We start from the raw sequence: 27,677 nt of genomic DNA, 5'->3' as shown, positions 1-27,677 counted from the left end.
CCCACCTGATGACTTTCCCACCTGATGACGGACGCTTGTGTTGCGCCCGAAACGTCGTGATTTATTTTATTTCATACCTACGCGACTTTACCGAAAGAACCAAAGAGTATTGTTATAACGTTCATCAAATTAACTTACTCTTAACATGAACAAATTTGGTAAAAATCCCAGGAAATTTTACTCCACAAATATTAAACCTTAACATCACCGTGCAAGTCACTATGTGGGTCCATTCAATTTCTCAGAATGTGTTCGTAAAAGCCAAGACAAACAAATTATTGTGTTTTCTTTATCCAGTAGCGTTGACAAGTTGGAAACAGATGATAACCAATGTGACGAATAACATACAAAGCATTCTGTCATCACTTGTTGGTGTCACCTCTTCTTGGAATATTTATTGTCATTTCAGGTTAACGTATTTTAATTATAAAGTATTCAAATGTAGGATTCCCACACAAACATCGTAACAAGATTTCACGGTATAATGTTTCTCACTTTCAATTGCAACTGAAAGCTCAATGCCAAACTGTGTGTGGTATTTACATCACATTTACCGAATTGACTACTGTACCAAACTGACTGCCTCTGTGCGTGCAGAATTTCGTTTTCAAGTACGGCATTAAAAAAATGTAAGTGCATGTAATGTAAGGTATTAACAATGAATGCCTTTCAATATTCAGCAAATGGAGATGTAGATGGAACACCATTGTGGAGAATTGGCATACCCACATCCCATATGGCATGTGAATATGGAAGCTTGCTTCTATTTATCTCTTTTACAGCCATCTTCAATTTGACTCACATGTGAACAGCGATATATGGTGGTGATGTAAATCTGTAACATCAAAGGCATATCCGTGCTAAAACCAGTGACAAAGCGAAAGTGTTGACAATAAAAAGAGCAATATCTATTAGTTTATTTTTTCTTCATTAAACATGCCTAGTAAAACATATATATGTGGTGGGGGTATTCCCACCTCTTCTAACACACCTTGGCAAGCATGGAAGAGTAGAGAACATACTCTACAATGCGCACATTTTCAGAGGGGGCCCACTTTTGCCATCATAAGATATCATCAGTGTGAGGGCCGCCACACATTTGACACCATTGGGGGTTTGACAGCAGCACGATGGTGATGATGGGGGTGTTGTCACGTGGTGTCTATTGTCGGGGGTCGCACGTCAGGGGCCGCCAGTGGCCCACGGGCCTTATAGTGAAGAACACTGCTCTAAGCTCTCTGTAGTGGGAGCTCTTTTGCCACCAGTGGCGTGAGCAAGACATTCCAAGGCTCCAGCTCAAAGGTCGCAAACGGGTTTTGTTTCCTTACCCGTACCCGGCCGCACCAGGGTCGCAAATGGGTACCCGTACCCGACCGGGTACGGGTAGCCAGGTATCGGGTAGGGTACGGGTATCGGGTACCCGGTTGCGACCTCTGCTCCAGCTTCAACTTAATGTATACATAAATATGTTTAAAGCATGTTGGTTCCGAAATTTATTTCCCCTGCCTATGATGCAACGTCCTGGCAACCTTGACTCTCAGGCGACGCGCACACACACACACGCACTTACGGCTTCGCAGTGCTTGAGGTCGACAGACTTGCTGTCGCTCCGCACGCAGTCCAGCATGCGAGTGCGGCTGCCCTGTCCACACACGGCGCGCTCACTCAGTTGGCAGGTGCTCCACTCTGCAGGCCACCAATGGGCAAAAACACACGCCGCGCAACGCTGTCATAATGTGTCCACGGGAGAGCTACCGTGGGTGTGTGCGCACGAAGTTGAATTCGTAGGCTATTCAGTTTCAAAGACAATGCATATATTATCAGAGCATGTTTGTTTGCACGTTCACTACAAGTACGTGTGGTTAATGTAGACTTGATTCCTTGGCAAACAGTATCTGGGTGTTTGAACATCTTAACACCTGTTTTATTGCCAGGAAGGGTAAAGCCTATTCTTTTTTTCATACTTGAATGCGTATATTTGCGTGACTGCCGCGATACTTTTGGACGAGTACACTATTCGTGAAAATATCAATAACAGTTATTGCTTTCGTCTATCTAGAAAAACAAATATATTGGCCAACAAACGTATATCGAAGGTGCATACCCATGGTCGTACCGCTCTTACAACTATCTTGGAACCTGATGTAATTGATTGCGAAGAAATCCAAAAGGTATTTTTAGTCCAGCTCTCTGTTTGCTCTTGCATATGTTGGTGCATAACACAATAGTAAACATGAAACTGCAGTACAAATATAATTTTTACCCTCTATTTTTCTTACAATAATATTACTTGGACTTGTATCGTCTACATGCTACATTTTGCATCAAAGTAATATTGCATAATTATTTTTAAAAGCCGAACAATGAAGGATCTAAGTTAAATATTTGAATTATGGAGATTTTAAATAATCGATTCCTCGTTGCAAAACACTCCATCCACTGAGCGGTAACTACATATGTTTGGACAAGGTTTTTCCAGAATGGAAGTTATAAAACGCAGCAGTGTATTCAAGTTGTGTGCTGATGCTGCCTAAAAAGTGTCAACTAGTTTCATGATGCAACGATGAAATTTTTGAACATTCTAGAAAACAGCGTAGATCATGATGAACTGAATTTTAAACTGTCATGGAAATCATTCAAATTTGATTTCATGCCTCAAGGGAGCATGATTACATGTCAGTACATGTACTCCGATCTGCTCCAAATCGGATTGTAAAAAGGTGCATCCGTCGTAATGGACCGTTCCACATGACAAATGACATACTGCTCCAGTATGATGATTTTCTACCTCATGTCACCATGTCTGGAACAAATGTCACTGCTGTCTTAGGCCATCAGGGCACTTGTCCAAACTTCCACAGCTCTAACCTTTGTTCGCCTGATATTAATGAGCCTCCTTAGCTCAAGGTAGGAATGCACTGGTTTAAATTTGACTTTTTTGACCATAATGAGCATGATTCTGTCCACAGTGGGGGGGGGGGGGGGTACGATGAAATCTTACTCATGTGCAGATGCGAGGTGGCTTTGATATATCACAGGATTGCGAGAATGTATGTATGTATGTTTAACTTCATTTACACCATACATAGCCAACCATGTTAACCGAATGTGTGGAAATGGTGGTGGCTTGGAGATGTCTTTATCCAGCAGTGGAATGAACATGGTCATTGATGATGATGAAATGTCTCGTGGAGATGATTCTTCATTGACGTATGATCTTGTAGCTCTTAAGAACTGATGTTAGAAGAAAGTAGCCTCAAACGAAATAGTAATTTTTAATTGAAAAAAGTGTTTAATTAGTCCTATTAAAATTATACCATAAGCGCAAAAAGCATTAGCTAATTCTTGTGCATGTCACCATTATCTCATTTCCCAATGCCAGTGGCGTTAGATGGGCAACTGTCAACGGATGCAGCAGGCATTGTGGTCTGCACTGCTCTTGTTAAAGCTGTAAGTGGTCAATGATGAGCATGATGGGCGCCATGATGGCGTGATGTTAACTACGTCGCCTGGTATACAGGAGGTCGTGGGTTCGATCCCGAACCTGACGCTTGTATATTTGGAGTGTGCATGTCTCTCTCGCTATGGTCGTGTGAATTTTTCTTTGGTCCTCCAGTCATTCCCTTCAGATTGTGTTGGGAGTATTTGGCCGCTATACATTTCTTCGTGACAAGCCACTTCGTCGAGCTATCATTTGTGGCCAGGTCGCTTCTGAATTAAGAGAGCTATGCAGCCCAGTGGGTCTTCGTACCTGGTCAAATATAAAATTCGATAATAGTTCATAGTTTATTACCAGTGAGGTTATAGCGGTAGTGAAAGCAGTTTTGGTTGAGCACGCAGTGTTCGGACTCTGTGTCCTCGGGGCAAGTTTCGCCGTCGGCCGGCATGCGCTGTATGAAGCGCGAGCGAATCCGCACCGTCTCCACGTCGCACGGCTGCACTCGAGAGGACACAAAACCCATTCAGGCGGAAAAACACGCGCGTGCACACACACCACTCCGGCTCGATTTTAACATCAATGTTTTCAAAGTCACATGACCGAGTCGACTTACGTCACAATACCTTGGTGATCTCGTCGAGGAGCACAAACTGTCATGCAAACTCCGGTCATCGTCGGAGCGGCAGCGGTTTTTTGGCTAACCGTCGAACAAAGACGGTCACCGCATCGTGCGCTTTCGGATGCGCTTCTGCTGCCGTCCGGAACGCTCTTCCATGCGATATGAGGAAGCCACTGGAGCTATGCACTTGTCAATCTAATTTGAAAACTCACGTCTTTAGAACTCCTTTTTGTGTTTAGTTTGTCGTTCTTACCCCGCGCCTCCGATTAGCCCGGCTGGCTAGGTCCGATGCAAAAAATGTTGTATGTATGACATGCATACATATAAAGTGCTATTTTATTTAACATTGTTGTATATTTGTACGGTATTTGTATTTATTTAATCCATAACGCAGATATTCTGCTATGATTTTGTTTAATTTTTCCTTGCCAAATCTGTATACAGTATTTATTTTCGTAATTTTTGTGACCCAGGGCACTCTTGCAAATTAGATTATTCTGGTCTCTTCAGTTCTCACTTGGTTTAATAAAATACTCTCACTTTTACCTGCCGTCAGGAGCAATGTAACACTTGGGAGACATGCATGATTTAAACATACACATGCATTTTAGAATATGCATACATTTACAGGACAAAAATAATGATATTCGTATGGCCACATGCGGAACCTAAATGCGCATAAGGATACAAATAATGTACAAGAAGAAGTCTGTCTCCCAATGTGTAAATTAGAACAACATTTTTTTTTCAGCCATACAGGGGAGACGGAACTTCCTGTCCACGTGGGTATTCCTTACCCAGGATCCTCTACTGCAACGCACAACACACGTACACGTGGATATGCCGTCTTCAAACATTTTAATAGTATTGAAAATGTCCATAATTATGATCAACATTTTTCCTCTTTGCACAATTATCATCTGGTGACAGTTTAGAACTTTGAATGCAAAATAATAATAAAAAAATAGTCTTGCAGAGACTCACTAAATTTAATATAAAAATTACTTTCCTTCAGAATAGTTGGACTTCTGGAGAAAGTTTTGATAGAAAATCTCCATTAACAATGACATACTTTATTGCTGCTCACTGATTAGAATCAAATGGGGGAAAAGTTATATCTATCAATAAAGTTTGAATAGAAGCTGCAGGAAATGAGAAATTTCAAATATAAAATGCAATCCATAACAAGTCAGCATGACAGGATTTGCCCTTCTCCGCTGACTCATCCCACAAAGTGATGGCTGATGGCATCTTACTCTAATGCGAAGAATCCTGCCGTAAAGTCACCCTCTTTCCATGCCGTACATTTTTTAACGTCCGGGAAATGGGCAGGATTCCTCCGAGTTAAGCAGGGCTCTTTATTGAAACCTCGCACACACCTCCGCGCTCCATTGTTGACGTGAGAGGCGAGCATTGTGATTTTAAGTAGATTAAGGAGGGAACACGCCTGAGATGAGGTGAACCACGGAGATGGAGCAACGAGATCAGCTCACGTGAAGGAGCTGAGTCGATTGTTGAGTCACGAAAATCGTGAAGGATTGTGACAATGTTGGGAGGCCTTCGCCCAACAGAGGATAGAGGATAGTTCATAATTTAGTAATTTATATTTTAATACTGAAGGGATGTTTTTTTTTTACTGAGCGTGTAAGGTATATTTTAGTGTAAGACTGGTCTTCAAATGAAAGACTGTCTAGGAATATAACAAATTCCATTTGCTTGAAAAAAAAACATTTTGGAAGAAAAAATATCCATAAATGGTACATGCTGGTTTACAGCCAATAAAACTATTTAAAAAATAGTTTTTAAATTATATATATTTTTTATAGAGAATGGCAAATACAGTAATTGAAATTCCAAATGGGAGTTAAAGTTCAATTTGGGGAGGAGGGAAACAAGTAATAGTGAAGAAAATTATGCATAAATGCTAATTTTCGCAATTAGAAAAGACATTACATTAAACTTCTGGACATTATACTTTGGCAATGGACATGGTTTAAATGTCCACAGAGATTTGTTCCAGAGCATAAACTTTAACAAGAAAGTGTTTCAATGGTCGTCAAAAAAATATAGAATCTCACTTGATGTCAGGATTCAAAGTTTAAAACGTATTTTTATGGTTTTATATTTTATTGACAATCCCAATAAAGGCATTATCAATAATGGCTTTTGCGGTTATAATTAACATACACTGATACTCTACGGGAACACACTATTCATTAGTTTCAACTCAACAGAGAAAAATAGCCTGTATTGCACATATGCAGTGATATAATTAACATAAACGTACATAGGTGTTCAGAAATTATAATTTACGTTTAGTTGTGGAAATAAGGACTACTGAAACGGAGCTAATTTTGCCTATGGCTGCTTGGTGAGCTCAGAATAATATTCACTTCAAGATGGCGAATAGATTTTCATTCTTTGTGTCTTAGGGGCCGTCCATAAATGACGTCACGCGATTTTGGACGATTTTTGTTGTGTAAAACTAGTTACTACTGGCAAAGACTAATTAGAGAATCCATTGAGATTGAGAGGAACAGAAATAACTTTAATCGCTCGGACAGCTACAGGCTTAGTGCGGCCTGGAAGCGTATTATTAAATAAGATGCATTACAATTCCTTATAAGGGAAACAAGCACTAACTGATTATTAATGTAGCATAATCACAATAGAACACATTCCAAATGATTACTAATCTACAACTCGCATCGTAACAACAGCCGTATTACTAATCAAGTATATAATTACAATAACCCCCCCTCAAATCTTTGCACCTGATGAGTTAATGAGTTAATGATGACGTCACCCTGCTGCTGCTCTATATAAGAACGGGAGACACAGCAGAGCCTCACCATTCTGGCGAATTGCCCGATGATGCTGGATGCAATTACCAGCGAAACGTCGTACTCAAATTGTAAATGTTGTGGTTTCACGCTTCAACACACCGGTGGGCTAAAGCAGTGAACTATTTGTCTTTTGTCAACGTGACACTTTTTTACTGATTGGCCGTGTCGGGTGGTGGAGGGTTACGACACATTTATAAATAACGCGATCTAAACCCAAAAAATCGTTGATTATGAACAATATTGGTCGCGAAAGCCTACGTGTTAAACTGATATTTAATGAAGTAGAACGTGTTGTCTATATTTATTTAAAGTTGCGCATTTTGATGTGACGTCACATTTCTCAACCGCCCCCCCCCATCGTCACACATCGTCACAAATGTCTGACACCCCCCCCCCCCAGGTGCGTGACGTCATTTATGGACGGCCCCTTAGGGCTTCCAGAAGAGGATTTGGGAATAAAAGACATAACTCGAAACCACTGAAGAAAAAGGTAAAAAAGTGATAATGCAAAAGGACTGTGAACACAGGTCAAACGTTTTCGACAATTATCAGCCTCTGTAAGTTTAACTGGTAAAACAGCATTGGTGAATACAAAGTGTAGGTGCACTGCTTTGCAGTTTACATAATTTAATCAACAGCGTTCAGTGGTATTGTATATCATTAAATGTCCTCAATATTGGGGTCCAAATAAATTTCCATGAATGCAAATGAAAGGCGATGCAAGTGAGAAACTCAATTTCCCTACATTCTTGTGTGATTCGCTATGTTTAAATATGCTCTCTTGATGTAATATATGCATGCATGCACACACACACATGCACAGGTGGAGAATAGAATACGCGTTTATGCACGTGGAAATGTCGTTTAAAGGGGGTCACAATTCAAGCTTCAGTTCAATATTCACTGTGTAATAGATTTAAAACATGTGATGGAGCATTACCACGTGATACTATCAAAATATGAACTGCTCTATATATTCTAATGCAAGGATGATAACTTAAAATATATGAATTGCTTCCAACATGTATTTATTTACAAAAAATGTATTGAAATAGAACAATCAATCATAGAACAATTGTTAAGTTAAATAAATAAAGTTATAATAATGATAAAAAATAAAACAATTCCAATAAGAAAGCCATAGGACTTTTAAAATCGCAGCCTTTGCGATTTGCTAATCGTATTGTTTCAAATTGCGATTTTGATTTGAAATCCATTAATCGTTCAGCCCCAGCTGCAGGCATCAATCTGTCAGCTCCACACAAATTGGCTCAAGTGGTGAGCATTTCTACTGCTACAAATACTGACATATGGTTCGACGTTTTCCACAACTGCCAACAACAATCGACCGTTGAAACAACAAAACCGATTGATATATTGGTTCAACTCATCAAATACCGAATTGTCACATGATGTACATATAATTTTCACAAATACGTACATACATACTTCAGATTGCCGGTGTGTGTACAGGCAAAAGACACGAGGTTGGGGGGTTGATGACATCATCGACGTCATTGCTCATTGTCGCCACATTTGGCGTGCACTGCGGTGAGCGTCCCACGTTTCAGTATTAGTCATGTTCCGTATATATAATTTTTTTCAAACAACCTCTTGATATCTTCTTCTTAGGTTTTTTCGGTAAAGTCACGTAGAAAGTAAAATAAAATAAAAAACAAAAATCACGACGTTTCGGAGGCAACACAAGTCTCCGTCATCAGGTGGGACCGTCACAGTCAGATTAGCTGTATCACTTGATGATGATTCCTTGCAGTCACGAAAGCTTCAAATCTAGAACCTCTTGATAAGCAATCGATCGATCTCATTAACTCATCAACTTTTTTTCAGCACTGTGTTCAGTGTATCGAAGAGGTCGACTACAAAGAAGCGTAACTTGCAAAACTATAAAGCGAACGGTGCCTTTGTGTGCCTATTCTAGTATGTAATATGTCCACAATTAGTGGCAAAACATATTAAGCTATTCTTTGCAGATCTGAAATTGCACACAAACGATTAAAGGGTAGTTCAACAGTGTCCATGATTTTTCATTACCAGTAATTCCTCTATCAGTGATTATAATTATACAGCTGCCTTAAAATGCATCCCTGTGCGTACAAAATAGGAGCAAAGTAGGCGTCACCAATTAATCGCAGGCATAGCTATGAGGTCTATAGGGTGTTTAAAAACTATGAACCGGATTTGAAATCGCTAAATCTCTGCAACCACGAACCGCCCATGAATGAAACTCTTACCACTTGAAAGGGCGGGGCATAGAGTTTATAATGATAACCACTAGATGCCTCTCCCAGCGCACAAACAGCCCCTAGCCTCAGTCATTCGCAAGACGCGCTGCCTCAACGTTGGATAGGTAGCACGGGACCCCAAGACTTGGCGCTACACCCTTGGCCCCCAAGATCCCCAGACATCACATTTTCTTGTGGGGATACGTCAAAGACTGAGGTGTTTTTGTGCCACCATTAGCGACTCATCTAGATGACCTCAAAAACAGAATCACGGCAGCGGTGACTTCAGTGGAAGAAGACACTTTGAGAGGCGTTTGGGACAAATTCAACTATCGTCTCGATGTTGTCCATACAACAGGTGGAGGGCACATGGAGCATTTATAAAATGGTTACTAAAAGTTGATAACTCATTAAAACGTGTGTAACTTTTTGTGTAATTGTAATACATTGCCATCGTGAAATATACTGCTTTGAAATTGGGTCCGTCTCTTTTAAACACCCTGAATTGTTCATTTGTTGTGTACGCAGATATTGTCGTCTCCTCAGCGACAAACGAAACATTTCTAAAATCACATTTTGTTATAAGACTAGAACCGTTCATGCGTGGACCAAAAAAACATCTCAGTTGAATATCATTACAGTATAAGAATCACAACATTTTAAGTGAAATTGTTATTGACTATATTCCCACTCGAGCATTGCCACAGAATTTGTCCATGTTTAATACATCATCGAAGCAGATATGAAAACACATAGATTTCATTCAGCACAGCTGCTCACAAATTCGCATCAAATCCTGTTTTCAATAATAAAGGTGCACTCTCTGCTTGTATTGAAATCTGAATGGACATGTACAGAGTCCGACTCAAGAGTGTTCCTTCAAACATTGTCAAAACAACATCACGTATTGGCTATTCATTTTTCCAGAGTTGATGCCTGCAGGAAAAATGTTGAAGTTAGATTGAGGGGATTGACTGTGTCTGTGGATTGAGGTGATTGACAGGGTCTGGTTACCTGTGGATTGAGGTGATTGACGGTGTCTGGTTACCTGTGGATTGAGGTGATTGACAGGGTCAGGTTACCTGTGGATTAAGGTGATTGACGGTGTCTGTGGATTGAGGTGATTGACAGGGTCTGGTTACCTGTGGATTGAGGTGATTGACGGTGTCTGTGGATTGAGGTGATTGACAGGGTCTGGTTACCTGTGGATTGAGGTGATTGACAGGGTCTGGTTACCTGTGGATTGAGGTGATTGACAGGGTCTGGTTACCTGTGGATTGAGGTGATTGACAGGGTCTGGTTACCTGTGGATTGAGGTGATTGACGGTGTCTGGTTACCTGTGGATTGAGGTGATTGACGGTGTCTGATAACCTGTGGATTGAGGTGATTGACAGGGTCTGGTTACCTGTGGATTGAGGTGATTGACAGGGTCTGGTTACCTGTGGATTGAGGTGATTGACGGTGTCTGGTTACCTGTGGATTGAGGTGATTGACAGGGTCTGGTTACCTGTGGATTGAGGTGATTGACGGTGTCTGATAACCTGTGGATTGAGGTGATTGACAGGGTCTGGTTACCTGTGGATTGAGGTGATTGACAGGGTATGGTTACCTGTGGATTGAGGTGATTGACAGGGTATGGTTACCTGTGGATTGAGGTGATTGACGGTGTCTGGTTACCTGTGGATTGAGGTGATTGACGGTGTCTGATAACCTGTGGATTGAGGTGATTGACGGTGTCTGGTTACCTGTGGATTGAGGTGATTGACAGGGTATGGTTACCTGTGGATTGAGGTGATTGACGGTGTCTGGTTACCTGTGGATTGAGGTGATTGACAGGGTATGGTTACCTGTGGATTGAGGTGATTGACGGTGTCTGGTTACCTGTGGATTGAGGTGATTGACAGGGTCTGGTTACCTGTGGATTGAGGTGATTGACGGTGTCTGTGGATTGAGGTGATTGACGGTGTCTGGTTACCTGTGGATTGAGGTGATTGACGGTGTCTAATAACCTGTGGATTGAGGTGATTGACAGGGTCAGGTTACCTGTGGATTGAGGTGATTGACGGTGTCTGTGGATTGAGGTGATTGACGGTGTCTGGTTACCTGTGGATTGAGGTGATTGACGGTGTCTGGTTACCTGTGGATTGAGGTGATTGACGGTGTCTGTGGATTGAGGTGATTGACGGTGTCTGGTTACCTGTGGATTGAGGTGATTGATGGTGTCTGGTTACCTGTGGATTGAGGTGATTGACAGGGTCTGGTTACCTGTGGATTGAGGTGATTGACGGTGTCTGGTTACCTGTGGATTGAGGTGATTGACGGTGTCTGATAACCTGTGGATTGAGGTGATTGACAGGGTCTGGTTACCTGTGGATTGAGGTGATTGACGGTGTCTGTGGATTGAGGTGATTGACGGTGTCTGGTTACCTGTGGATTGAGGTGATTGACGGTGTCTAATAACCTGTGGATTGAGGTAATTGACAGGGTCAGGTTACCTGTGGATTGAGGTGATTGACGGTGTCTGGTTACCTGTTGATTGAGGTGATTGACAGGGTCAGGTTACCTGTGGATTGAGGTGATTGACGGTGTCTGGTTACCTGTTGATTGAGGTGATTGACGGTGTCTGGTTACCTGTGGATTGAGGTGATTGACAGTATCTGGTTACCTGTGGATTGAGGTGATTGACAGGGTCAGGTTACCTGTGGATTGAGGTGATTGACAGGGTCAGGTTACCTGTGGATTGAGGTGATTGACAGGGTCAGGTTACCTGTGGATTGAGGTGATTGACAGGGTCAGGTTACCTGTGGGCACTTGGTCCAGGGTCCCCACTCCGACATGACGCACTCATTGGGGCAAGGCAGCCGACACTGCCGCACTCCCTCCAGCCGCACGTCCGTGTCACAAAGAGGGTCGTCTACAGTGTCTCCAGGCCCCTCCACTGTGTTCACGACACACCTGAGAACAAAAGTACGTTTTTTTTTAATAAAGTCTAGGTTTAAAACTAATCGATGCTTTTTGCGTTTAATTTGTTGTCCTTTCCCTGCACCTCCGATTAGCACGAATGGCTACATACGGTGCGAAATAAGTTCAACATACATACAAATAGAAGTCATAAGTCTTAAAAAATCAGTTTTATCTTCCTGATCGCGTCAACGAGCATCAACCATCATGCGAACTCCGGTCATCCTCGCAGTACCGGGTTCTGGCTGGCCATTGAACAAAGATGGTCACTGCATCACGTGCTTTCAGATATGGTTTGGCGGTCGTCTGGAACACTCTTTCTTCCGAAATTAGGAAGCCACTGGAGCTATGCACTTTAAAGTCTAGATTGAAAACTAATTTCTTTAGAACAGTTGTTTATGTTTAGTTTGTTGTCCTTCCCCTGTAACTCCGATTAGCATGGTTAGCTACGTACGGTGTGAAAGAAGTTCAACATACATACATTCAGAAGCCACAAGTCTCATGTGTGTATTCTTAGGTTTTTTCGGTAAAGTCACGTAGGTAAAACATCAAAATTAATAAAAATAAAATAAAGATCACGACGTTTCGGAGGCAACACAAGTCTCCGTCATCAGGTGGGACCGTCACAGCCAGATTAGCTGCATCAAGTGAGGCAATGATTCAAGATGTAATCCCTTAAAAGCAAGTTGAGGGGGGAGGAGAGGGGGGGGGGGAGCTCATCAGAATGTGGTAGCCAATGAATGTAACGTATCGGGAGGGAGGGGGGCGGGGCTCAAAGACGGCAAGACGTGCCAAGTACAACGCATCGCGAGGGGAGGGGGCGGGGCCAAAAGGATGGGCGGCGGCGTGGACGCGATTGTGCGCAAGCGACTACTGCTGCACACGCCAACGCATTGGACAGAGAGGGGGGAGGGGAGGCCTGATACACATGATATAAAAGAACGAAAATGCCCATGTTTATACCAATGCTGGCTGAACAATGAAGAGAGTACTATTAAACACTGGGGATGTTAACACTCGGTAAAGTAAAGTAAAATAGTGTCTGTCAGATAAGATGGTCAAAAAAGTGTAATTAAGTCTTTTTTGCGTGGTTGATAACATCTTTCCAATGATTACTAAGTTTGTACCCATCATCACGGTTGAAATTATGTCTGTGTTTGTATATTTGTATGGCTTCGTGTACAAACCTTTGATGGTAGCCAGGAGGTTTGCAGAGAACCTTGGTCTCGGAAAAGACAATTTCATGAGAGCCCGCCGAGTTGTAGCAATGATCGGCAACAGCCGAAGAATCAGTTCTGCCGTGTTTCAGATCGGGCTACCACATTCTGATGAGCTCCCCCCCCTCTCCTCCCCCCTCAACTTGCTTTTAAGGGATTACATCTTGAATCATTGCCTCACTTGATGCAGCTAGTCTGGCTGTGACGGTCCCACCTGATGACGGAGACTTGTGTTGCCTCCGAAACGTCGTGATCTTTATTTTATTTTATATTAATTTTGATGTTTTACCTACGTGACTTTACCGAAAAAAACCTAAGAATATGAATCCTTGCAGTCACGAAAGCTTCAAATCTAGAATCTCATGTGTGTGTTTGCACGTTTGTCGTGCAGCAGTTAGCACGCTGCGCTACGAACTCAGTGACCCCAGTTTAATTCCTGCTCACAACGAATAATAGCGGTGATTATTTTAACCGGCCCTGGGCCTTCCCTAGGTCTAATCAGCGTCAATTGAGTGCCTGATGCAATGTGTAAACATCAGCATTGGGGAGACAAAGGTGTTCGGGCGTGGAGCTGGCCCCCCACCTGACCGTATGCCATTCTGGTCTTCATAGGTGCTCACTAACAGCACTTACAACAAACGTCTGCTCAGGCTATACAGGGATCTTTGTTTTAGTCTTATGTTTACAGAGATGGTGGAAGTCGCCTTCCAAGTGACATCAGGAAGCAGAGGCGTTGTCAGTCATAACAATTAGCAGAATTTAGGGCAGCTATCAAATAAAACCAGTTGGCAAAGTTAGAAGAACATGTGGTGCATCTGCCAGTTACCCTTGTGTGTTAACCAATAACACCTGTATCCATATGAAGACCTACAATTAATGTTGTGAACCTATTCGGGCATCAGAACCATGATGACATAATTGCCACTTAGTGGTCAATGAAAGCTGTTGTATTATGAATACATTTATCTATGGACTTATGCATATCTGCATGGGTATGTGCAAGCAAAAGTAATTTTCCTCGATAAATGCTTGAATATGCCAGCTCAGATCAACTGATGAATTTTGTGGAATCATAGGTCAGATCAGCTTTGTTCAGAATTGGATTTTCAATATGATTCAGGGCATGTGATCACAATATTAAAACCCCTGAATAGCGTACTAACAGTTTCTACATATAGATAAATGCAACAAAATGTTTGCCAATAGCAGAATAAAAGGAGTTCCCATGAGGGACCGAAATTGGTGATACTATTAATTTTGTGTTTTATCTTTTTGTTTACTGCCAGGCACGATGCCTTTTGGCCACACAATCACCAAATATAGTGTGTTGTGGGCTTGGAAAATATAAATAGCTGCTGTTATGTAGCAACAATAAAAAAATCTGTCTTTTTGGAGATTTGTGGTACACTTCACAAGATTGGACCATTGTGTTCCCACAATATGGTCACATTAACCTGACCTTCAATGTTTAAATTAGCTACCAAAGGGCTCCACGTTTTAAAAGACTTATTTATTGCTAGTGGCAGAATGACTGTGGGTAATTTCTATATTAAAATGTATTGCAAAAAAGAACAGAAGCCATACGGCAATATCTTCACGTCACTGTTGATTCAGATAAGCAATATTGCAATGAAAATTCTCATAAAATGTCAAGTGTTCATCGGCAATGACACAGCAGAAGTGCAAACTTTTATCTCTCCAAGCTAATCAATACCACCTACCATCGTTGAAGATATATCCTTTCGGTAACACGATAGTTATATAACAAGCAGTATTTATGTATTTCAATTTTCTTAGCTGTTCTTTCGTATTTTTTGTTATTGTACTACCTGTGAAATGGTGGACTTCACCTGTAAACTTGTATTATTGTCTACTGCACATGAATAAAAAAAAATTACCCAGTATTTCGTGGAATTTTTCATGTCAGCAAGCAGAAAGGGAAAACAAGGTAAACATTCTGGCCGAATGATAGCGCTCCAAAAATGCATTACTATGGGAACTGATATGGCTGCACCGAAACCTTGAGCAGAGGTGAATGCTTAAACCTGAGCGGCTTATGTCGCCGATAACGGCAAGACAGAATTAGATTCAATATCTGTTCACTCGGTGTGTGGAGAAGCATATGGTGTTTTCATATATATATAAAACGTGTCAGTAAAACAAGAAAATGTAAACATATGTCACATTGAAAATGTGCAAATGATACGTGCCCCATTAGTGAGAGAGTAAACACATCTTCCGACCTGCATAGACAATAGTAAATATTTTGCCTGTTGAAAATATATTTCTATAAGTATACATTTTTCAAATTATAAGCATAATGTGATTAATGCCTTTCAAAGAGAGCATCTGCTAATGCAATGTGAATATCTCATAGGAGAGCAATATGCATGTGCGGCTTGTGACAATATCAAATTAACCATTGGCAATAATGTCCCGTTTCATGATTAAATTCCAGTAGGCTTTCTTCGTATATAATGTTGATTGAACATGTCTGCGTATTGCGTGAGTGTGCGTTTGATTCTTCTTTTGTATCCCTTCCACATGTGGTAAACAGACCATGACTGCCAAACAACACCACTGTGAGAGGTAGAAAGCACTCGTATAGGCAATTGCGAGCACATGCCTAATTAAACGCAAATTACAAAATTTAACAAGCCCTGTATGATTTTTGGTTCGGTAACAATGGGAATAAACATCATGCTTCACTCTATAGCAAGGATCTATTTCCTCTGTGGAGTTTTCTCTGATCTGCTTGGGTCACATATAAAGAAAAAAAACTGCCATCTTCAATTGCGTTATACTATTAAATGTCTACTAACATCTACTCGAATGTCTAGAGGTATCCCAGTCAGTCTACATATGACAACAGAAGAGTATATATGAATCACAAAACCCCTTTAAAATGTTTTTACCCAATACATGCTAAATAAAATAATATATATCTCTTTAAACAATCGAAACAGGTTGATATTTTTACAGAGGCTTTTCATAATCAATATAAATATTTAATACATTTATTACAAAATTATAATGATAATTTAGGGACGACTGGTAAAGCTTAAAATAAGATGTACACCTGGAAAGAGAAAGAAACATAAATGTCTAAGCTATTTATTTTTAAATGCCATTTGCTGGCTAGGCACCTGATTTCAATCACATGGATCCAAGTGTTGCTTGATGTTTTAAAGACGGGGAAATCAATGCTTTCGTTAATGCCTAAATCGGTCTGTGCTCATGCCATTTGCGAGCTAACTCGGCCTTTATCTTTCAAGGCACATAAAATCCCTCATCCATTACTTGAGGAATTGCTGTCTCAAAATGATCGACCAGAAAGCAGAAGTCCACAAAGAGTTGCAATCCATACAGCTAAGTTACTGTGCTATAGGAAAACATTAACCAATGAGGCATAGTTTATTTAACAAATATCGAACTTAAATCCAGACATTCACAATTTGGTAATTTTCGAATTTTGAAATAATATATTTAATACTGAACAAATAACATGGTTTCCAAGTTAAAAGGGAGATATTGCACAGCACAAAATGCAAAGTATGCAGAGTGAATGGAATTTTATCAATAAAACTTTCATAATTGATGAGGCGCTTCATTAAAATACTGTATAAGCTGAAATAATTATACTTTCAATGTAGATTTTAATTCTGGCAAACTAAACATAAAAACAGCTGTGGGACAATTTAGTAATTTTCTTCAAAGGCAATGTCATTCATTCCCAGTTGAAGAAATATCAAGACTGGCTTGAAGCTGTAAAGGTAAAAATGGTTCCACTTTGCAACATATGTGAGAATATATGTGGAGATCACCTAATTTTGCATCCTTTTAAATAAATTTAAATTCGGATTTGCATCGTACCTTTCAACTCTTATATATTGAGTCAGAATATTAGTTTAAAACAAATGTAATCGCTGTAGGCAAACAGGAAATTGCACACAGCTACAAAATATTATAAATTAATATCTACATCTTATTATGTTACCTTATTTAACCTAGTAACTGAAATGCATTCTGTCCTGACGTCTCTTACTTAGTTATTTGTGGACTTGAGCGATGTCCTTTTTGTCTTTATTTGACAGCGTGATGCACTAAAAAGGAGTACTTTTTTTTCTTTAAATATAAATTGTGCATGTATAAACATTAACAAAATGTGTTTGCCCTGGTGATCATTTACAAGAGGTGGTGATAATCCGGCATGTTCATTGGTCAATATAACTCCAACATTTAAAATAACTCAACATTGTACTAAAACACTGTAATAAGTATATTATATCTGTATGCTAGTTCACCCTATAAGTAGTTTCTCCAGTGACCATAATGCTTTAAAAATATCAATACCCCGTTTATAATACTTTTAATTATACAAACAACCGTTGTTCGCCAATAAGTGTAGGTGACGTCACCACGGCTATTGTTCCAGGCGAGGTGTACCTTGAAGCGTGTTCACAGGAGGTCAGCACCACCTGTGCTGCCCAATGTGCCAACTTGCTCTGCATATTAGCCACCTGGTGCGCCACATGTTGTGAGCGTCGCTACCCCTGCCCTAAATTGTTGCTGGAGGGCAACTTGCCTCCAACTTTCCAGTAGCATCTTTCAAGAACCTCCTCCATGGAGGCCGATCTTGACACCGCTGGTACTAGTCATCAGCAAGTACAATCAGCTCAACGTCCTTCTGGACCACATCAATACATCTCTTCTCCTGCCCATGTCGTACCCATTAAGCCCCATCAATCTGGCACGCGGTAACTTCGCATGCGGCTACATGACTCAGCAAACGCAGCCTAGCCTACCGGAGAAGCTCTCTGATGGAACTGTGTCTAAATCGTTCAAGGATATGCGAGCTCCTCACACAATCCAGCCTGTATGTACATTGAACTTCTTTCGCACTATTCGTAGCCAACCATGCTAATCGGAGGTGCGGGGGAGTTCTAAAAAAAAAAAAATCTAGATTTAATAGTGACTTCCAAATATCAGAAGAAAAGGCGTTCCAGACGGCTAGCCAAAATCCACTGCGAAGATAACCGGAGTGAGATGGACCATAGGCAGCCCACCCTGAATGTTCCAACCTAGTACAGATATGCGTTTAAAGAGTGGGCAGAAATTACCAGATCATATGTATACATAACATGATTAACCAATAGGGAGCCATCCCTTAAACACACCCAGGCATTGAGCTTCCTATTATATCTGTACCAGATGGGAATTCCAGTGGCACATCCCTGGAAAGCTTCTTGAACTATGTGGTAAAAAAAATGTTAAATAGTGCAGGGGCCACAAGACCATCCCTGTTACACCCCCAGGGGAAGAGAAAATGGCTCTGACTCCAGGCCATGCCGCTTTACCCAGGCCTGCCCACAATTATGAAGGTCCGTAATGATTGGGAGTAGAGGTTCAGGGATTCTAAAAGAACAAATAATAACCCAGAGCCCTCGCCTATTCATGGTATCATAGGCCTTTGCATGGTCAATAAAACAGAGATTTAGGTCCTGTTGAAATGCTTGTGCCATTTTTAATGGGGACCACCAAGGCATCCTTCTAATCCTGCAGAACTATCCTTCAGATCAAGATGTTTGTAATGATGTGAAATAACGCAGTCTGCACACGAACAACCATCCTTCCTCAGGAGCAGTGGCAGCTCGTGACATTTCCACTAGGTGGGGCTTTTGTGAGTGACTTCTAAAACTATGGCGTTCTAATTAAGAAAAACTTCGTAATGTTATTGCCCTTCTCGTGAAAGTGATATAACTGTCTTATCTACCAATGCTGTTCCCATGACCCTACACAACCACTTTGAGACTACCAAAAGCCTAGAGCGTGTAGGCTGTGGACCTTGCTATGTTTGTGCCACCTCGCGTTGTGATATCGTCACTACAGCCATGGCCGCCTTTTCCCATCGCCCTGAATGGGTCTCAAACGGCGTGGCTACAAAGCTGCTAGCTAATTGCATTGAGATTAGTGTGTGCGAGGGGCTGTGGAAATACTCAACATTGTACATGTACAAAGATAAAGATTCCCCGTAGAGCCTTGACAGACTGTATGGGCAAGTGCTGTTATCGAGCACCGATGAAGGCCAGAACGGTACACGAGGGGGTGGGTGGCCAGCACCACGCCCCACCGCCTATGTCTCCCCAGCGACAATGTTTACACACCGTACCAGGTATTTATTTGAGGCCGAGCCGACCTCAGGGAGGCCCAGGACTGGTTCAGATAATCGTCACTGGTGTTGGCCGTGAGCAGGAATCGAATCCGGATCGCGGGGTTCATAACGCAGCGTGCTAACCGCTACACTATCGCTCCCTACACAGATACACAAGCAACATTTTTTTAAAAATCCTTCAGCTCAAACCATGACCAATATTTCATTGTGCTTTATTTTTTTCCTGCCAGTGGGAATAGCAAACCCATCCAAGTGGAAATTGTTATTTTACTTCAAATGTGAACGCAAGTCCAAACACAAACAAAAAATACTTCATATTGGTTGAACTAAGCCTACTTATTAATATGTACTATAAACTGGTAATTGTAAAAAAATACAGCCTCCAATATTTATCTCAAAAGTATATTTAAATATGTATACTATGCAAGAGCACACAATGGATATGATTGAAATATTGGAATGAAGAATCATGTTTTTTGTTCCTTAACAAATATTTAAGTTTTGATGACTCCAAATTAAAAAAATGTCAGTCCTTTGCACGCGCATTTACCCAAAAAATTTAAAATTCATTAAGCTTTGGCTTGAGGGTTCAAACGTGAATCTGCAATTGTCTTGCAATTTCATTCGTGGGTAAAGGTAAATTAAACCATGAAATGCCACGTTCTTAAGGGGGCATTACAAAGTGCTGTTGCTGGCACGAGTCCAGTTCCATGGACTCCTGTTTTCATGGCAGCACCAACAGTAACAGCTTGACGGACAGCTCCAGCAGCAGCAGAAGGTTCTGCTTTTGTAAGCGTGTTACATGCGCATTACACGTGTTACGCGCTTATACCCGAGCAGCTCTCGGAAGCATCCTACGCACTCGCCCGCGGAAATAAGGACAAATCCTTTTGCACATTTTTAGCGAGGGATGCTTCTTCAAGACTCCCCGGTATGACTTTTTTTTTCTCGAACACAAAATGTATTGGGTTTTGTTATCTGTATAAATAAAGACCTTAATCTGTGTGTCTCAAAAATGTCTAGGGTACTTCCCGACAAGGTAAAAAGCAGACATTTGGTATATAGGTAGCTTTTAGGACACAAACAACAAATCTGAAAATCCGGGATCTTTCATATTAAGACCCCCGTTCAAAATACAAGATCGCGGGTTTTTTCGTTTAATAGAGCGTTAAACAGCAAATGCAGTTAAAGCGAGAATCATTGTTCTACCTTTTATTTTTCTTGAGATATTTCGGTTTCAAGCAGGTTTGAAAGAAAAAAAAATACGCATTTTACGTTTAAATCTAAATAATTAGAGAACTGTAAAAGAGTTTCCCCCCGTAAAGTATTACTTTCATTAGTTTTTGTTCTTTCTAATAAATCGAGAACATAATCTTTAAATTGAGCGGTTTCCGATTGGTACGTCTTTAAATATAAGAGGTTTAATCAAGTCCTCAACAATTTTTGTTTTTTTTCGGAAAAATATTGTCAGGTTGAGTAAAAATATATAGTAGTTGTTAGTGTCTGATTTGAGATTTAAAAAAAATTATATCAGGTTAATTATTTAATTTATTGAAAAATGTTGCCTGGCGAAACAGGCTTCATGAACTAGTATGTAATAAATGAGTATTCACGTTCCGTCATCTTTTTAATTTAGTCATTATTAGCACCCATTCTAACTTAGGTTATTTTATGTCCTGTTGGCTTTCCGTTGTCTTTATTTTATTGTTTCAACTTAAAGCAGTTTTAATTCCAGTGTGCATGGTGTAATAGGTTGCATCACCTCCTCCAAACTTGAATTGCATATTGGCTGTGGGGACTTACCAATGTACATAAAAAGTATTGGATCGATGCGTATTGCACGTGAAACAGAAACATGGACACTGACAAAGAAAATGTAACATAGGCTCAAAAGTGAAGGATGGTGGAGATGCATGCTTGGAATGATACTGGGAGACAGTGACATGTGCGCATGGATTAGGGAACATGTGCAAGAAGAAGCGTTAAGTGGCAGCCAAAGGAGGGAATGTGCCCGAGAGGACGTGCACTGTGGAGATGGGGTGATGAGATCGGCTCGTGTGTCCGGTGCCAGGCAGACTGTTGCATCGTGAGACCGTGGGAGGTGAAAATTACATGAGGAGGGCTTCATCCAGCAGTCGATTATGACTGATGATGATGATGATTAGACTACTGATGGGCCATCTTCATGCTAAGCCCTAGGCTATGCGATGAACCAAAGTGGGCTGGGCCAGAACCCTCTTCAAAGCACTTGGGAACGCAGCACAAGATTACTGCAATCTATTTTGTGCCAGTGTTGTGCCTCACCGAATTAGATGAACAATAAAGTCATATTTTGTTCCAAAATGAGTTTATTTGGTCAACCACATTTGCTGTTTGTGGATGGTGGCCATTCCAGGCCCGCTGGCTGATGGATTTTCTTCGAGTGATTCACCTGGCATCGGCAAACAACAGAAAAGCTAAAACTCCAAAGCAGATGGACGTTTTGCTAATGTACATCGTGGCACGTAGAATGAATACCAAGATATGTGGAAGAAATAAAGACTCATGTTAAAGAGCTTAATTTCAGGTTCTGCATTCTTGTTACTCAATACTAGAAAAATAATATGTCAATTGTACTTTTAAAAGTAACACGAATAGTGATAAAAAAATGGAAAAATTCTAAAAGATTAAATTCTATAAAACTTCCAAAAAACACCTACAGATTGTTGTTAAAACATGCATAGATATTCTAAACATAAATGCAATTTAATTTGCTTCTTATGGGAATTCTATGTTTTCTGCACTGCTGGCATATGCTTCACGTTACAAATCATCACAGACACTTGCACGGCATTGGACTTGCACGTGAGTCAACGTGGCATGTGCCAATCATGTAAACTGACAGAATAAATAGCTTCGCTGGACAGAAAACCATATCAGAGGTCTGAGGGTAGGAGCCGTATGAAATGTGTTATCTACACTGACCGTCACTGAGCAGCACCGAGAAGTATTCGGAGTCCATCATGAGCTAAAATAATAAATATTTATTCCCTCCATATGTGGAAACCTCAGCAGAATTTTCTTCCTGAAAAATGTTAATTCATTTTATACGTGGTCAACATTAAAACATGTTAAAAATACACAATAGAAATGCATACACCGGACCATTCATTCATAAATTACAAATGAAAATGCTGAGCTACACTAAAAATATAATGTATTTAATAGGAACAACCAGGGTCTTGTGTCGAATATATTAATGTCTGCACGATTGTATGTTGTGCAGAGGCCACATACAGGTCAAGACACCCTCCCCCCAGGCTAGCAATAGGTCTGTCTCACCATTTAACATAATACAGCATGGCAATTACAGCCATGTAAGAAGAGCTTTCTTCAACTAAGATCCATGATACAGAATCATATGAATGTAGGTTTTATATATATACTGTATATACATAACTAGAAAGCAACCTTAGCTGGCTCCCTACTTTGAGTGCAGCCTTTGGTTGCTCAAGCAAGGGTGTTGAAAGAGCAGAGATGACATTTGTTTCAAAAAATCAGGTCTGGAAATTAATCAACCGATTTTCATGTATTGTATGTTGAACTTCTTTCGCACCATACATAGCCAACTGTGCTGATCGATGAGGCAATACTCAAGCCAAATAACAATTCCCAGAATTGTATTGAATGTAGCATCAGGGAATGTGAGCCTGTATAATAAATCTATACATGCCTTTTTTATTACCAAACAAACTAAATATACATATTTATCAGCTAATAACTGAGATATATATTTTGTATAATACAATACAACTCTTGAGGCCTGAACTCTTTCAAAATTGTTCACTAAATTAGAGAGTAATATATCATCATGAAATACTATTAAAATGTGTTGGCCTTTTATAATGGCATTCTATTTTGTATTTAAAGCATACTATAAAAGATGAGCATTTTAAAGTCTAGGCTTAATTTATTCCCCTCCGTGTACATACAAAAGTCATCTGCTGCGTGATTCTATACTGCAACACGTAATAAACACTTTATAGATTGTCGTAATGTCGAAAGCTATCACGTGCTGCACCAAAATCACTCGATCACCCAAATGAACAAGAACTCATTTGCAAAAATAAGTCAGGATGCAACTGATTGCACTCAATAAGTCAGGATGCAACTGATTGCACTCAACTGAGGCCACTTGTTAAATCACCAATGTAGATTGTGGAAACGATTAGAGGAGGCTCCAGGGCATGCTATTCCTATACATATCCCTTTGCTTTTGATACTTCATCAATAAATTATGTTTGATGTTTTGAATTGTTACGAATATAGTTATCGGGGGGCCAAATATTAAGTCTTATTTACAATATTTCCTTAACTTCCACTTTATCACTTGATGGATAATATGGATATACATCGTCACATCTATGGAAGCAATATCTAGTTAAATACCAGTTATATATGGTAGTGATATTCAGTTATATATAATTTCTTCTGGCAAAGCACTAAGTGTAGTTTACACTCCATGGCAGTCTGTCAAGGATTATGTGAACCTTATGGCGGTACCCCGGGGTACCATATAATATCCGTGATGCAGTCATTTTTAGTCTGTTGTTGTTTGGCGATGCGGCAATCGACTCATCTCGACGAGCTGTACACGATGCACCACTACGGTGCGTACGAGCGTTCAGGGTTTCAGCGCAATCGTCTTCGCTGCGTTTCGACATCGCGGAGTAGCACTGATTTCGGATTGATTGGTACCCCAGTCGCGGGGTTAAGTACAACCCTGGAAAAAACAGTGTCCCAGAAATAAAATATTTAATTGCCTCGGCCATTTTGTATTATTTGGTACCCCGGGGTAGCGCCATAAGGATTATATATTGCTGAAAACCTAACTCCAAACAGCTCAATGTGACAAACTAATTTACAAGTATTTGGGTCCCATTTTCTGGAATATTACTCAATTTCTGGGGAATTGCTGACAAATCATCTAATACAAGAATACATTTCTAAGGGGTCTTGTGAATCCTGATTTCAAATGTAATGATGGACATCCATTCAACTGTACAGTCATCTCTGTTGTTGTGTCTTCTATTGCAATGTTTTTTCAACGCAATTTTTTGCTGTTCTAGAAATTATGTTACCATTAGGTTTCTCTGGAATACGTATCATCATTATCAGCCATGATCTATCCACTGTTAGATGAAGACCTTCACATATATTTACTCAACCTGACAATATCGCAATGCCATAATCAAACTGATGCTGCATATGAGCTGATCTCACCACTGTATCTGCTGGGGTCATCCATTCTGGCACATTCTCCCAAGTGGCTGCCATTCCATCCGCAGTCTCTGCCATCTGCTGTAACTCCTTTTTACGGTGATTCCTGCACAAGCCCACTTCATTTCCTGAACAGTTAAAAATTATACCTAGATTCACGTTTGCTCTGCGATCTGTACGTTCCACTCTCTGTCACTCAGTGTCACAGCAGTCACTGATTTAGCACATTTTTACATGTAATCTTAATGCACATTTTCATTCCACTAAATTGAACAAAATAAATCACGGTTTGGATCAGATTTTAGACTAACAGCAATTGATCAAGCTGACCAAAACTCGCCAATGAACGATTATCTGAACAACATACTGCACCGATTGCAAGATCTAGAATGACATTTTGGAAGCAAGCACAAAACCCTTTCGTGATGCGATTCCAGCAATGTGTCCAACAGACTCCTGATCAGCGACCCCACCATCAGACCACCCGGTTTCGATCTTCCATGGCATCAATAGATGCAGCACTCAACCGGGTCTGTACAAACCACGGCAGATGCGGATACTTAATGCACAATTGGAAGATCAAAGACTCTCTTGTGTGCAGCCGTACTTGGAACACAATGTTGCACTACCCCAAATGCAAACGCTAATAATAGGCAGAATATCTCCAATTCACCAACTCCGAGACAAACAAATAAAATGGCTGAATTGCTTCAAAGTATTTTTTTTACAGTTGCTCTTCATGGCCATACTAATCACTTAAATACCACAGAATTATAGAGCGACTTATAAATACATAGGAAATTCATCAGAAAAAACATAGAAAATGAGAACAGAAAGACACTCAAGGTCAGTGGCGGAGGGAGCCGAGTAACGCAGGGACAAAATATCCACCCGTGTATGTACAGCAGGCCAACAGTCTACTGAGAGTCAACGCATCAGCAGAGATGCCTATGCAGTTGTTGTTAGTAGCAGCCAGTCCCGGTGGAGTTGTTAGTGACAGCCAGTCCCAGGGAAGTCTGGACAAATATGATGGGACAAAACACACAGAGCAACCATCTCAAAAACTCACCCAGCCATCACCACCACCCATCGCCACCAACCACTATTGTTAAGTAAGTATTGAATTTTTTTTTACCAACTCAGGCCCACTGAGCTGTATAGCTCTTTTTCAGAAGAGACCTGGCCATAAATAACAGCTCAACGAAGTGGCTTATCATCATGTGGAATATGTTAACAGGCAAATACTTTCAAAGCATGTTTCTAAATGTGGAGGGAAAAACCGGAGGACCCAGAGAAAAATGTATGCGACCACGGGGAAAAGACACAAACTACAAATATACAGGCGTCAGGTCTGGATCGAACCTATGACTTCCTGTATACCGTGGCGCCATAGCACCAGACACATCAGTAAGAACATCGTGGAAGAGTCCAAACATTTTTTATGAAACAGTAGCAGGCCACACTCTAATCCCCACACCTTGATATGTTGGCAGAATAGACCCCAAAAGACTAATAATAGCAGATTCTCCCTTGGTGTAATGGGAAGCACACTGGACTTGCAATCCAGAGGTTACCGATACGGTCTCCCGGCACGGCAGTTAAAACAATGGGAACGTTTCTTGAACTTCCCCCTCCCCCTGCCTCTCTTTATCCAGCAGTATGAATGAGTATACTGCACAATGTGGGTAATCCCATACCTTCCAAAAAATCTGGCCAGCATGGAATAGAAGGCAAAACACCCTCAAGAGGGGCTCTCTTAAGCTCCCTCTAGGGGATGTCATTTCGTCAGGAGTCAATTCACCAAGTAATTAGATAATAATAAAATTGAAGAGCTAAACTTCACCTAAAAGCTACTGAACAGTGGAGAATGGTGGATGACAAGAAATGGACTGTATTTCAATGCAGTTCCCAATGATGCTGGCTTGGCAATAAGCTTGGATCAATTTATTAATTAGAACCCATTAATAGCATTATGTATGCATGGAATTGGGTGTGTGGGAGATTCAATTACAGTACTTCTGATCTCTGCAAATGATATATAAATGTTACATGAAGACGAATGTAAAGGAGGAAAAAGGAGCAAAAAAAAAAGAGAAAATAAAAAACAGAAAATAATAACTGATTCGTAAATTTTGTTGTTATTTCTAAGTAAAAAAAAATCTAGATACAATTATCTGCAAGCCAAGACGTGGCAAAGTACTGTATTCTATTCTATATTAACCATTTAGTCATGTTAATTTTTTTACTTATTCACAATGTAATGTTAAAGTTATTATTGTGCCATGGGTTTAATAATTTAGCATGATTAAATGCTATGTTATGCATGACATCAAGCCATATTATGCGTTGTGCAACTGTGCAGGTATGCAATTATATATACATGCATCCTGTGTGTATTAAAACAAATGATTTTAACAATTCACTTCGTTGGTGATTTGAATTGTTACATTAATGTCGACTGGTGAATTCGAGGATGTATACTTTGTTACCCCATTTTTACTTCTTGTTTTGTATTATTTATTTCATTACGGTCTCATTTGTATAGTTTTGTTAACCTCATTTGCCTAATTGTAAAATTATCATTGTATTTATATATACTTTGCACGAATAAAAGCAATATTGATTCTGACAAAGGTGACTTGATGTAGCTTCAGCCTGAATTATTTATGTTAATTGATTAATCGATGCATCATTATTTCCTTAATAAAATAAAACACTTATTTTGCACATACTATACTGACTTACACTATGTACATGCATTCCCTTAAACTTTTTCAGATAAAAAGAAGTGGGTGGTAATCATGACAGACCAATGGGGGAATGCTCAAACTTGTTATCAATCTCCACGTAATAAAACAATTAAAGTTAAATACTCCCACTTTGGTCAATATATGGCCTCACAGCTGTGAGATTCATACAA

The 27,677-nt window shown here is 40.4% G+C and overlaps 1 protein-coding gene across 1 annotated transcript in view; it reads right to left on the bottom strand.

Moving 5' to 3' along the window:
* Positions 1-27,677, bottom strand: part of LOC144721148 (thrombospondin type-1 domain-containing protein 7A-like) — a 182,920-nt gene that overhangs the window by 26,741 nt on the left and 128,502 nt on the right. The window contains exons 14-16 of the mRNA XM_078598543.1: positions 11,950-12,103; positions 3,794-3,935; positions 1,571-1,686 (exon numbers count right to left, since the gene is read on the bottom strand). Coding sequence (XP_078454669.1) covers positions 1,571-1,686; positions 3,794-3,935; positions 11,950-12,103 — 412 coding nt within the window. The remainder of the gene's footprint in view (positions 1-1,570; positions 1,687-3,793; positions 3,936-11,949; positions 12,104-27,677) is intronic.

This window comes from Lampetra planeri, chromosome 10 (assembly GCF_965212315.1).
Source record: "Lampetra planeri chromosome 10, kcLamPlan1.2.h2, whole genome shotgun sequence".
Classification (NCBI taxonomy): domain Eukaryota; kingdom Metazoa; phylum Chordata; class Hyperoartia; order Petromyzontiformes; family Petromyzontidae; genus Lampetra; species Lampetra planeri.
This window is presented reverse-complemented; position numbering and strand designations above follow the sequence as displayed.